This window comes from Mesoplodon mirus, assembly GCF_964341445.2.
Source record: "Mesoplodon mirus genome assembly, chromosome: 13".
Taxonomy (NCBI): Eukaryota; Metazoa; Chordata; class Mammalia; order Artiodactyla; family Ziphiidae; genus Mesoplodon; species Mesoplodon mirus.
The window spans coordinates 23,388,339-23,401,094 of NC_138989.1; the positions used below are offsets into that span (position 1 = coordinate 23,388,339).

General features: G+C 40.4%; 1 protein-coding gene across 10 annotated transcripts in view; it reads left to right on the forward strand.

The window, feature by feature from the left end:
* Positions 1-12,756, forward strand: part of MTMR3 (myotubularin related protein 3) — a 134,770-nt gene that overhangs the window by 106,358 nt on the left and 15,656 nt on the right. For all 10 annotated transcript variants that reach the window (XM_082640634.1, XM_082640632.1, XM_082640630.1 and 7 more), the window contains 5 exons: positions 1,749-1,845; positions 4,389-4,502; positions 9,119-9,324; positions 9,861-9,992; positions 10,980-11,091. In XM_082640634.1, coding sequence (XP_082496760.1) covers positions 1,749-1,845; positions 4,389-4,502; positions 9,119-9,324; positions 9,861-9,992; positions 10,980-11,091 — 661 coding nt within the window. The remainder of the gene's footprint in view (positions 1-1,748; positions 1,846-4,388; positions 4,503-9,118; positions 9,325-9,860; positions 9,993-10,979; positions 11,092-12,756) is intronic.

The following is a 12,756-nucleotide window of genomic DNA, read 5'->3' on the forward strand; positions in this document are numbered from 1 at the left end:
CCGGGGATGGTAATTCTGAGCCCTTTCTTGGGCAATTGTTCTATGTAGAAAACTGCCTGAGGAGGAGGGGAAGGAGGTGGGAGAGGAGGAGGAGGAGGTTCTTGTTATTTTGCCAGTGATTATTTTAAAGTTATAGAAGATCCTATTTAGAGTATGTGTTTAAGATAGAGGTACTAATGTAAATGACCATTAATTAAAATACCTTTACCTTTTGCAAAGACTTGGAGCTGTATCCCAGGTTGGGGAAAATCTTGTCATTAATTAATGAACTTGGAAGTTGCCATAGTTCTTACAGCTTTTATATTGGGACTAAAAGTGAAAGATTCCCTGTGTAGAATTATTGATGGTCACCATTCCTTGCAATTTGTAGACAGCGCTCCAATACAGGTAGCTTTTTCCTATTTGGAAGATTATATTGCTTTTAAAACTTTTCCAAAATGGGATAGATTCAGTTGATTATTTCTTCCTGCATCTCTGAACCTCACCTTTTTATAGCTCTCCTTCAGGAAACATATAATACTTAGTTTAAGCTCAAGAAAAGCAGTTTAAATGGGAAGTAGTTGTATAGACTTGTCCTTCATTCAAGTAATTGCTATTTCGTATTCTGAAGCTATTCTCCCAGGGAGAGCAAAGCTTTGATCACCAGTGCTGGCTGTTTTATGCTTTTCTTACTGTAGTTTCTCCCAGCCCCCACCAGTATTTATTTTACAACCTATAATACTGTATGTTAGAGATACTGCCTAATGGTTTGTTTTGTTGTTGTTGTTTATTTGTTTTTTATAAAATTACTGCTCTAGGACTGTTTTCAAGGAAGGAAGTTATTTCAGATTTAATGACTTTTATGTTCGGTTCATTTCTGCCTTTGTTGCTTGCTGTCTTGAAGAAGCAGCCAAATTCATTAGGGCAAATGTAGGCAGGTTATACTTGTTTGGGTGGATGTTGTTACAAATGCTCAGCACTGTAGTTACTAGTGTGATGTTTCTTGAGATTCCTGGGTACTGGCAGTTAAAAGTCCCATGATCTTTTAACTGCAATTCTGTAATCTGTAAGGTTCTGAAAATCAAAAGATTTTTATTTTATTTGGTAGTTTGACTTGATCTGAACTATTTGTTGCTTTATTTATCTCATTTAGTGTGAATTATCCATGCATTTCACTGTAACGATGTTAACGTTTGGTTAATGCTGTTGATATCATTAACCCAGTATTATTATACATGCACACCTTAAAATCCAGAAAATTCAGGTTCTGAAATCTGGCCCAAAGTGTTTCTCATGAGGAGTTATAGGTCTGTGCTGCCATTCTTGATGAACTTGTTGATTTTATTTCTTATGTATACCATCAGTCTCAGTGTGGAAATGGGAAAGTAGCCAGTATAGGGATAAGAACATGGGTTTTGAGATGAGACAGACCTGCCATAATAATCACCTCAGTCTCAGTTTTGTCCTCTGTAAAATGAGCCCAGTGATACTACTCTCAAATTTGATAGTAGTGATTAGATAATATTCTTTTTTTGTTTTTTAGTTTATTTTAAATTGAAGAGATAATACTAATTTTTAATTAAAATCAAAATTAATTTCCTCATTTCTTCTTATAGTCTTATCCTGGCAGGAGATTTTTTTAAACTAAATATGTTATTTATACAACACCTTTTTAAACATAACTGAGCAGGGTAGCAATGCTTTCATTCCACCTGTTGTGGAAAATCGTATTCATTTCGTCCTTTCTCCTATCTGTCTGTGGTTCCTAGGGGAACACGTAACATCACGGTTTAAAAACGAAGTGGAGCGGATGGGTTTTGATATGAACAACGCCTGGAGGATTTCCAACATCAATGAAAAGTACAAGTGAGTTGTATTTGATCCCTGTGGACTGTGTTTCATGGCCCCTGCCTTTGCAAGAAACCCCAGTTCTCATGTGGCAGAACATTTGAATTTAGACTTCTTCTTTGAAATGGAGTTTTATTTATTAAATCTAAATGCCTCATCTTCAGCGTACTTCTGGGCCTTCTGTTCCCATTGCTATCACTGGAGTGGAAAGAGATCCTTACTTATAGTAGGATCCTGGAACCTTCCTTTCTGTCCCCTCCTATTCTTCCTGGCATATGCATGTCTAGATAATATTGTGCTTACCTGTAGACAGGGAGTTTCTGTTGTTCTCATCACTGCTTGACATCACATTAGAGATAAGATTAGTGATCTCAGAAGCAGTGATAAAACACTTAGGAGTTGGTTTTTACTGTAATTTTACTCCAGATCCTATGAAATAGGCTACCGTATTATTCTCTAATTTGTTGATCTAAAACTAATGTCACAGCTATGATCGCTTAACCATTAAATGTTAATGTAACCATTATTAAATATTTCCCATTACCTATTTCCCTAAAAGGTATAAGAACTTTGGTAGGGGAGGGCAGTTAACTACTGTGATTTTGGTGATCCAAATTTCTATAAAACAAAAGAAAATTGTCCAGAATTTTAAAATTAACATATCCTTCTCCTCTTAAGTTTCCCTGCAGCAATTGGAGGCCTTAATCACTCTGTTGTCCTTCCAGCTGCCTCAAATTGTGATAGGTATTTTCCTGAACTGTTTGTGGGTAGCCACTGGAGCATTTCATTTTTTGTTGGAAAAACAACAGCTAATTACTACGCACAGCTCTTAACATGGACCTTGGCCAAGGAGGTGGTGTGAAGAATCAGGAGCTACAGACATGTCATACTTTTGCCTGTTCTCAATGACAGGTCACATTAGAGAATTGAGGTGGAGAGAGGAGGGGCGTCCTCAGGGAGCCTGAGGCTGCCACAGGCTTTGCTCACATGTAACCCACCTTTCCTATACTGGAAACTGGTTATCTACAAGTGAGAAGCTCATACTTGCTGAAGAGCTGACTACTAGGTAATGTAATCCTTAGAGAACAAGGAATATAGTGATCCAGAATATTGGGTGAAGTAAAACAAAACCTGAATTAAGCTAAGCTTGTTGAGAAAAAATTTTTCAGTTCAAAAGCTAGTGGTTTTCAGAAATCTTTTAAATATGGATTTAAAAAATTAACTTCTTTGAGTCCACTATTTCCACTTCAGAACCAGCCTTCAGGACATTGAAAAGTTCTTCCTACTACAAAGGAAGAATAAGTGCCAAATTTACTCTTAAGTTTAAAAGAAGATAAAAGGAACAAGACTCATGGTTAGAGTGTTAATTTATAATCTGTGTCCTGGGTTATTTTTAGGAGTTTGTAGATAGGTATTAGGAAGTTTGTGGAGCTACTTTTGGTCAGTCTCCCTTCTCCTGGTTAGGCTTTTGAATTCCTGATACTTAATCTGGAAATTGAGAATAAGAGAGAGAGATTTAGTGCAGAATGATCAGAACCCTCAATTCCTAAGCAGTTTGTATTTTTCTGCCTCTTCCCCTAATGCATAGAGTAGGTAGGGCATGGTGGTAGAGATGGTGGTAGTGGAGGATGAGGAGCAGTTTGTATATTTTTGGATTTGGATTAAATGTCTTATTGCCTTCACTATTGAGAAGGAATATTGGGTTTCCCAGAGAGAGACATGTCTTGTAAGTAAAAAACCTGTCAGAAATAATGCTTTCTAGGGCACCAGCTTGACTAGTATGTGCCTACTAGTATTTTCCCTAATGAAAACAGCTTTTCTTATGCAACATGGTAAATCAACTATAATATAAAATAAAAGTTAAATTTTAAAAAGAGAAAAACAGCTTTTTCCCCTTGAGTGTAGTTTATTCTGAAGTATGTTTATAGAAATTATGATTAATAGCATATTCACATTACTAACTTGGCTTAATGGAGCTACGATTATGTATGCAGATGGGGCTGACCCATAGTGCTCTATCTGTGTACCCACGGCTGCACCTGTTACCTATAATTAGGACACCCTGTTTGGTTCACATCAAAGAATATGTTAGTAATCCTATGATGTCTCTGGAAACTTGAAATTGTGGGCTCTTGCCCTTCTTCTCATGTTTCCCTGAAAGACTGAGGGTCTGGTAGAGGTAACACAGACTTCAACCTCTGCAGTTGAACTGGGCATTTGTGTAGTTAGAAATGACCCACATATTGGTTACAACAGTTACAGTGGAGTAACTGCCTCTCAACTCCCCTTTTTACATTGATAGTTAAGATCACCAGATTTCCAAAAGGCAGCATCAAGTGGAACAATCCAAGATAGTATCATTTGACATATACATAAGTAAACACTTAAGGCACCCCATTCTGCTGAGCAGGCCAAGACTCAGGTAATGCTCCTCATTGCCTTTTTACTGGCTCTGGGGTAGCTTGATCGACATCCTTCTGCTGGCTCACTCATGTCTCTCCCTCTTCTCCCCTCCCTCTCTGTCTTCTTCCCTTCTCCCTCTTCCTCACCTTCCCTGTTAGGCTGTGTGGTAGCTATCCACAGGAGCTCATAGTGCCTGCTTGGATCACTGACAAAGAACTAGAAAGTGTCGCAAGCTTCAGGTCCTGGAAGCGCATCCCCGCCGTCGTCTACAGGTAAGGAAGCCTGGCCAGACCCAGCTTGGTCTGGTGCTGCTGCCCACTGCACGTGGTCTGCTGCCTCTCTTGCTGCTAACCTGGGGCGGGGGGGTGGTCAGGGAACTTTCCAGGTTATTCTGTACTTCCTTATTGCTGAAGCTGCTCGTCCAGTCATATACCAGTAATTCATCTGGAACACTACCTGATGATTCAGTTGACGCTGAAAAGAAAATTTTAATAGAAAAGTGGCTGGACTTGCTATTTTAAGATCCTTCTGACATTCTGTGGGAAGATAATGTGCTCATTGCATTTAGCTTCAGATGTTGGCCTTTGGATTAAGAGAGATGAACCCTAGAAAGTACAAATTGGGAGTGTAGATTTGAGTCCTTTGTGATTGTCTTTGTGGTTGAAACTTTGACACATGGAAGGAGGCCTGCTTTGAGAGGGAGCATTTAGAGAAGAAGGCTAGGGCTTGGCTGGATAGATGCTATCAGAGATCAAAGGAGGGAGAGTCAAGGGAGGCAAGTCCTAGAAAGGGGTGGTGGTGTGGTGACGAGCACAGATTTTAGAATTCAGGTCTTCTCTCTGACACGCCTTGCTGTGGCACCTTGAGTAAGTCCCCTAACTGACCTCAGCCTGTTCCCAGTTAGTAAAATGGGAATGATGTTCTTACTTCACAGGTATGCTGCGACATCTGAATGAAGCACTGGGCTTCCTAAGCAATGTCTGGAGTAGGTTGTATTCCTGAGGGCTGCTTTTATAATTCAGTGACTAGCTAGCTCAGTTCTCACAGAATCATGTTAAATTTTTAAGAAGTCATTCCCTCTTATTTTGGAACAGTTTCAGATGTCCTTGTAATATCACATTCTCCATTTCATTTTTCCAGTTTGCAGAAATTATGGACTCTCCTTGAATTCGGGCCAAACCAGTGAGGTTTAGTTAGAAACTCATGCCAGGAGGCAGTCCATTGAAATACTGAGGTTGTAAGAAGGGGTTTATTTCCTTGTGGAATTCCCACTGAGGTAAGCAGCTTGTTTAGCCCATGGAAGGCAGATTCTGATGCCCACACTGAAGAGGGAGAGATGGAAAAGTACGTATTTGCTTCTGTCCCAGTGGAACCCATTAAGTTTTCAGCCTCAGTTTTCATCACCGTTTTCAGACACTCCTAGAAAAGTAGGTCACCAAATTTACCTATCACTCAAGTGGTAAGGATGACACAGGAATTAGAGAGAGCAGTGAAAGCTGAAAGGATTAATGAGTCTTATCAGTGATCGGCCCAGCTCAAATAGGGAAAGCAGCCAGCTGCTGCTCTGCAGACAGCAGCTGTGTTAGATCAGCAGCCCTGGCATTTGTGAGGTTTGCTGACTTTGAGCATAAGGGGAAAGGATTCTCATTCTCAAAGTAAGGGTCTTTTGGTGAATTCTCCCTGTTGGTAGAGAGGCCTAAAAGTGTAGGCTGAAGAAAAACTTAGAGTAAACATGGGAAGCTTCTTTCCCCTTCCAAAGTTTATTCCAGAGGGCATAAGCTTCCCTAGCTCAGGTGGCAGGATGCTTCTGAATCCAACATGTGTTTACTGAATGTAGTTGTCTGTAAATTGCAGTAATGACTCCTGAGGTTGCTAGCAGCAGTTACTTGACAGCACCATGCTGAACCAGCACCTGATTTAGTGCTTTCTCCTATGATGATGAGAGAGTGCTTAATTGGATTTATTATTGAAGACAGATTGCTTTAACACAGAAAGATGGTGCGAAGGGCGCCCATCTGTAGTGCAATTCACAGCTCTCCCCCTTTGTGCATTGAGTGATTGTTAGAGAAACTTCTAGTCATTTAGGGAGTTGATTAATACTAACTTAAGGATAGTTTAAACATTTGTATCTTTCTATATAAAATTGAAGCATTTAGTGTTTAGTAGGGGACTCATACATTGGACATCTTAATTTTTATGTTTCCTTGTTCTATTTGTAAAATGATGGAAATGCTCTTTAGTGATTTTTAGCTGTAGTGTTTTCGTTCTCTTTCATGCAATCTAAAGCATTTAGAAGACTGCAGAAAACTTCACTGCTTATTGCAGCAGTTCAGTTGCAATCTAGCTATTATAATACTATGGCCCTTAGGGAATTCCCTGGCAATCCAGTGGTTAGGTAGGACTCCTGCTTCCACTGCAGGGGACACAGGTTCGATCCCTGGTGGGGAAAGTAAGATCCTGCATGCCGCGTGGTGCGGCCAAAAAAAAAAATAATGTGGCCCTTAAAACCCAAGACCCAGGCTGACGAGTGCCATCTACTGTTCCTCTCCAGCGTTGCTGGGAAAGATTTCAGAAGAAAAAGGATGTGCAGGAAAGGCCCTGCCAGCCTGTCCTGTAAAGGGTTTGCTGTCAATCAGCTCATTGGTTACTCAGCACCTATTATAATATGCTAGGAGGCATTTTAAGAATCAGTGAGGTTTTTATTTATAGTTTGGCTCCATTCAGCAGGTGACCCAATTGAATGTGTTGGCAATACACAAGTACTTTCCATTATTTGTCTCCTAATGAGGGAGGATTTAAAAACTACAAGCAAACTGATGGTTCCAGTGGAATTTGATTATTGCCAAATTTAATTTATCGCTTATGAGTTTTAGGATTGAAAACAAAAATCCTTCTCACGTTGTTCCTTGAGCAAGATAAATAGATTCAATAGTCTTTGTTAAAAATCCATCTGTGCCCTACATGTGTTATATGTGTGTATGAATATATGTTTAGAAACAATTTTAATGGAAGTAAAAGACATTGACAGTTCTCTCTAGGATATAGAATTGGGAGACATTAAAATTTTTTGCTTACTAGCTTTTATATTATACTCATTTATTTTTAAAGTGAACTGATTACCTCTATAACTTCTAAAAACAGCTTTATTGAGATGTCACATACAATTCACCCTTTTAATGTGTATAGCTCAGTGATTTTTTTTTCTAGTATATTCACAGTGTTGTGCAACCATCACTACAATTATTTTAGTACATTCTCACCACCCCAAAAAGAAACCCCAGACCCATTAGTAGCCACTCCCCATTCCCTCCCCAAGCTCCTTAGCTCTGGGTTATCATTAAATCTACATTCTGTCTCTATAGATTTACCTATTCCGGACACTATATAAATGGAATCATAGTATGTGGTCTTTCATAACTGACTTCTTTCACTTAGGAGCAATAACATACTCAAGGTTCATCCGTGTTGTAACATGTATTAGAACTTGATTCCTTTTCATTGCCAAATAATATTACCTTTATAACTTTTTAGTTGCTGAAATTGCCTAACTAAAATTCCTAATGAGGAAAAGCTTGAGTTTTTAGAGCATCCTAAGGTAGACTATGAGTATGATTTCTGGTCTTATTTCTTTTTTTTTTTTTTTTTTTTGCGGTACGCGGGCCTCTCACTGTTGTGGCCTCTCCCGTTGCGGAGCACAGGCTCCGGACGCGCAGGCTCAGCGGCCATGGCTCACGGGCCCAGCCGCTCCACGGCATGTGGGATCTTCCCGGACCAGGGCATGAACCCGCATCCCCCGCATCGGCAGGCGGACTCTCAACCACTGCACCACCAGGGAAGCCCTGGTCTTATTTCTTGATAAAGGATCTTATCAGAGTATGGCTTATTGATGTCTATGCTATTCATTTCCTTCTAATAGTTTACAGAAGGGTGGCTGGCTCATTGAGCTATCTGCCTATAGTAAGAGCAGTTGTGATTCATGAAATGTCAGGAGGTTTTGTAAAGCAGTCCACTATGGGCCAGGTAAGTATTTCAGTCCCACGTGTGGGATCTTGTTTTGAAAAGAATCCTCAAGCCAGCCCCAAGTGTACAGTTGTCCCTCGGAAGTCAGGAAACAAATGTTTGTCAGCATCTATTATGCTAGGATATTCAGGTGTAGTATTAAAAAGGAGAGATTAATACTTCATTATTAAGTGTGGTATTTGTAGTTTATTTTTTAACTGATTTTCCAAAAATAAATTTAAATATTCAAGTATTTTCTTTATGAATATTAATTTTTCTCTGACAATACACTTTTAAATACACTTTTATCATTTTGTTGGTTATTCTACAAAGGTCTCTAAAATGGTTTGATAATCAAGAAAGATGCAGATAGGTTTTGTTATTTTTTATTTTTAATTATTATTATTATTATTTTAAATATTTATTTGGCTGTGCCAGGTCTTGTTTGTGGCATGCAGGCTCTTTTAGTTGTGGCATGTGGGATCTAGTTCCCTGACCAGGGATCGATCCCGGGCCCCCTGCATTGGGAGCACGGAGTCTTAACCGCTGGACCACCAGGGAAGTCCCTAATTCTTACTTATTTATTTTTTGTCTGCACTGCACGGCATGTGGGATCTTAGTTCCCTGACCAGGGATCGAATCCGTGTCCCCTGTAGTGGAAGTGTGGAGTCTCAACCACTGGACCGTCAGGGAAGTCCCGGGGTTTTGTTATTCTTGTTGCTGTATAAGACTTCTGCCCTGAGAGGACTTGAAGCTAACCCATCACTTACCTTCAGTCAAGCTGTTCATTAAGGCATTTAAAATCTACTATCTCACTTTTTGTATGAGCACAGAGCATCTGAATGGGGCCACTGGGATGGGTACAGTTGTTGTCTTGCTCCCCGCACAGGCACCAGAGCAATGGAGCTGTCATTGCCCGCTGTGGACAGCCGGAGGTCAGCTGGTGGGGCTGGCGAAATGCTGATGATGAGCACCTGGTGCAGTCAGTAGCCAAAGCTTGTGCCTCCGACTCCCGATCCAGTGGCAGCAAGCTGTCAACTAGGAACAGTCCCCGAGACTTCCCCAATGCAGGAGACCTTTCTGATGTGGAGTTTGGTAAGGTGCTCCCTGGGCCTCTGGCAGCAGTTTTTTATAGCATCTGAGAACCTTTTCTTGAAATGGCCTTCTTCTTATAAGACACAGAATTTGTTTCATAGGAGAGAGAGAGTGAAGCATCAGTTGATGGGATTGTTTGAGAAGTCATGGATCTTGGCAAAAACCAGAAGACCCTCTGTTTCAGACTTGGTTTAAGTGGACTAGAGTGTTTGTTGTCTTTCTTGCCATCGTGACAAGATGGAATATATATGTGATAGGGGACCTGCAGTGTCTCCAGACCATGGGGGAAAACACCAGGATTATGTTGTAGTCATTCTAGGACTACAGATGTAGAAATGCGGTATAGGAGATTGTAGGCAAAATAGAAAACAAACTAGAGAGAGAAGTCCTATTGTATTAATGTAGTTTTGCTTAGGTGGATTTCACTTAATCGAGTTTTTTGGGTACTGTAATAAGTGCCTGTAGTTCTTATTTTGCGACAATTCTGGGAAAGACAGGTTCATTTAGTTTTTCCTTCCTGCTCCTGATGTCCCTAGATTCTTCTCTGTCAAATGCTTCAGGAGCAGAGAGTTTAGCTGTCCAACCACAGAAGCTTTTGATCTTGGATGCACGCTCCTATGCAGCAGCTGTGGCGAACCGAGCCAAAGGAGGAGGCTGTGAATGCCCAGGTGAGGTGCACAGTGCTTTCGTCCCTGACCCTCTGTCCCTGTGAGTCCACCCCATGCCCAGCTGGGTCTTAGTTCTCAATTTGAAGTGAATGGAAAGCCATGTTCCTCATCCTGTCTTGAGACAGCCAGAGCTCCTTCTTGGATTCTTAATACTGTATGCTCTTTTTAAGGGAGAAATGGAGGAGGAGGTGCAGTGAAACCAAAGAATCTTCCTTCCCTGTGCCAACTTTTAGGTGATAAGGAAAGTAAATCCTCTCCCATAATAAGACCTGTTATGTTTGGAAACTTCTTTAGCAGCTCAATTTCTCAGCCTTCTAAACGCTTTTTTTGTGTTTGACAGTGGGTATGCCCATTACTAGCCTCACAGAAAACTCCTCACATGACTTTTACTTAGAAAACATGGGGTAGAAATTGAAGCAGCAAATACAAAACTCTAGCAAAGCGCCTCAGTCTTGACCTATAACACCCCTACTGTTTGAACGCTGGCTTTCTCCAGGGAAGGACCTGTTAGGTGCCAGTTGCGTGCAGTTGGAGCAGGTAGAGGCACTGAGCTCCTTTTTCAGATGTGAGCTAAGCTGGAATCTAAAAGCAGTTGTACCAAGGTGAAATTTGAATGCAGAAATGCATGGTTCTGCTACGTTCTTTTCCAAGAGATTCCAGAGATGCAAGTTAGGAGAGGCCCAAGAAGTAAACCTGGGGTAAGGTGGAAGTATACACATCTTTTTTAAAAAAAAATAACAGCTTCTATTTTATATCAGTATCTTCACAAATCTAACCTTCCTTTTTGAAAAGACAGCTAAAAATCAAGCACTCATAATAAAGTCCTCTCATAATAAAGGACTGAACTAATAGGCATCAAAACATTGGCATTTCATGAGTCGGCAGCTACAGTGGGTTTGTTTTATAGCCAGTTTGCTCCTTTTAAATTTGGCCATTTGGACTTTAAATTCAACATATTTGTGTTCTCTTTGTTGTTATTCTCTCCAGAGTATTACCCGAACTGTGAAGTTGTTTTTATGGGGATGGCAAATATTCATTCAATTCGGAGGAGTTTTCAGTCTCTGCGATTGCTGTGCACACAGATGCCAGATCCGGGAAAGTAAGACCTTGGCTTTGGCTTTAAGTTTGCACTGATTTTTTTTTTTTTTTTTTAATGAGTTTGAAGGTGTCTTTCTATTTTTTGGTAAATTTCAGTTTAACTTTCAGAGTCCATGGTTATTCTTACTCCTGTGTTAGGAGCATGCAGCACAAAGGAGGAGCTGGAAGAAAAATCTAGCACTTTGAAAGATTTAAAATGTGCAGCAAAGAACAGATCTCAGCCCTCAGAATGGAAGCATTGCCTTCTTATTTTTCCTGGGCCCTCTTCCTTTTCTTCCACATGTTTTTGACTCAGAGTAACTTAATTCTTTGTTTTCTGACATACTGTAGTGACACTTAACTTGCTATGAACTGGAATGTTTTACCGTGAAGAATAAAAATTTATTCATTATGTTCTGAAAATGGTTAAAAATTCTTTAGACTTGCCAGTAGGTCAGTTCCTTTTACATTTGCTTCTGATTTCTAAACTACCATCTTACTTACTAAGAACATTACTGTGATTTTTATTGCTTATTAAAAATGAATGGCTGGCATTTGCTGTGAGGAAGGTGAAATAACACTCCTCTGCCCAAGGGAACTGTTTGAATACAAGATAAATTAGGAGGAATGCTCTGTAAAACAAATATGGACAGATAAATATTTCAAAGCCCCTGTTTTACTGTTTCAGGAAGCCAGAAATGGTGCCAGAGAAGACAGAATTTTCTCTGTTCTGGTGTTTGTGCTAGGTCCCATAGCTGTTTCCCTGGGTTCTGTTCAATAGATCTCATGATTGCATCAATTTTGCAGCACTGTTTGATTTATTAAATCAAATGGCTGCTTGAACCACTTGTACTAACTCCTGGTAGCAAATGATTAAATTCATCACAGTTGCAGTCAGCGCAGAGGGTGAAGCAAATGAGATCGCTGCCCTGCTTTGGGGATTAGCAACTTGCATCTGCTATACGTATTCAGAACCTAGCTAGTAGTACTCTTTCCTAAAGGAAGGGGAGGGCATAGAAAGAGCCTGGCTGAGGATTCAGGAGATCTGCCACTAATTGACTGTGTGACTTAGGCCAGTGGCTTAATTCCTGTGGTTATCAGTTTTTCCTGTCTATAAAATAAAAGGGATAGAGTCAGTACTACCTGATCTCTAATATCTTCCATAAGTTAAAATTCTTCCTTAAAAAGCTGTTTTTTAAACTCTGAGTCAAGAAGATGTAATTAGCCCTTGCTTGGTCCAAATGAATGTCAGGGAGGAGGAGGGAGGTTGTAAAGGAAGAAGGAAATGCTTTGTCTGTCTTTGGCAGCAAATCATAATGCAGTACTGAAGCTTCCCTTGTGGATAAAAAGAAGCTATGGCAGAGGCGGGACCAGCTTATAAGCGAGCCTCCTGACACTTGTTTGCAGCTGTAGAGGGCTACAGCATGCTTAGGTTGCTACCTCAGCTTTTGAGAATAGGACAAGGGAGACTGGAGTCTCAGCACACCTCCTCCGTTGGCAGATTTTGGAGTGCAGCTTCTGTGTTAGGCATGGATGGACGACACCAAGTGGTATGTAAGAATGATTCAGTCAGGTTCAAGAGAACCAGGTTCTCATTTACTGTTTCTCCAGGGGCCAGGAGATAAATTAGTATTTGTTCTCCTAAGCCTCATCTTTTATTTTTTTTCAAGACTGTGTGAGGAATGAG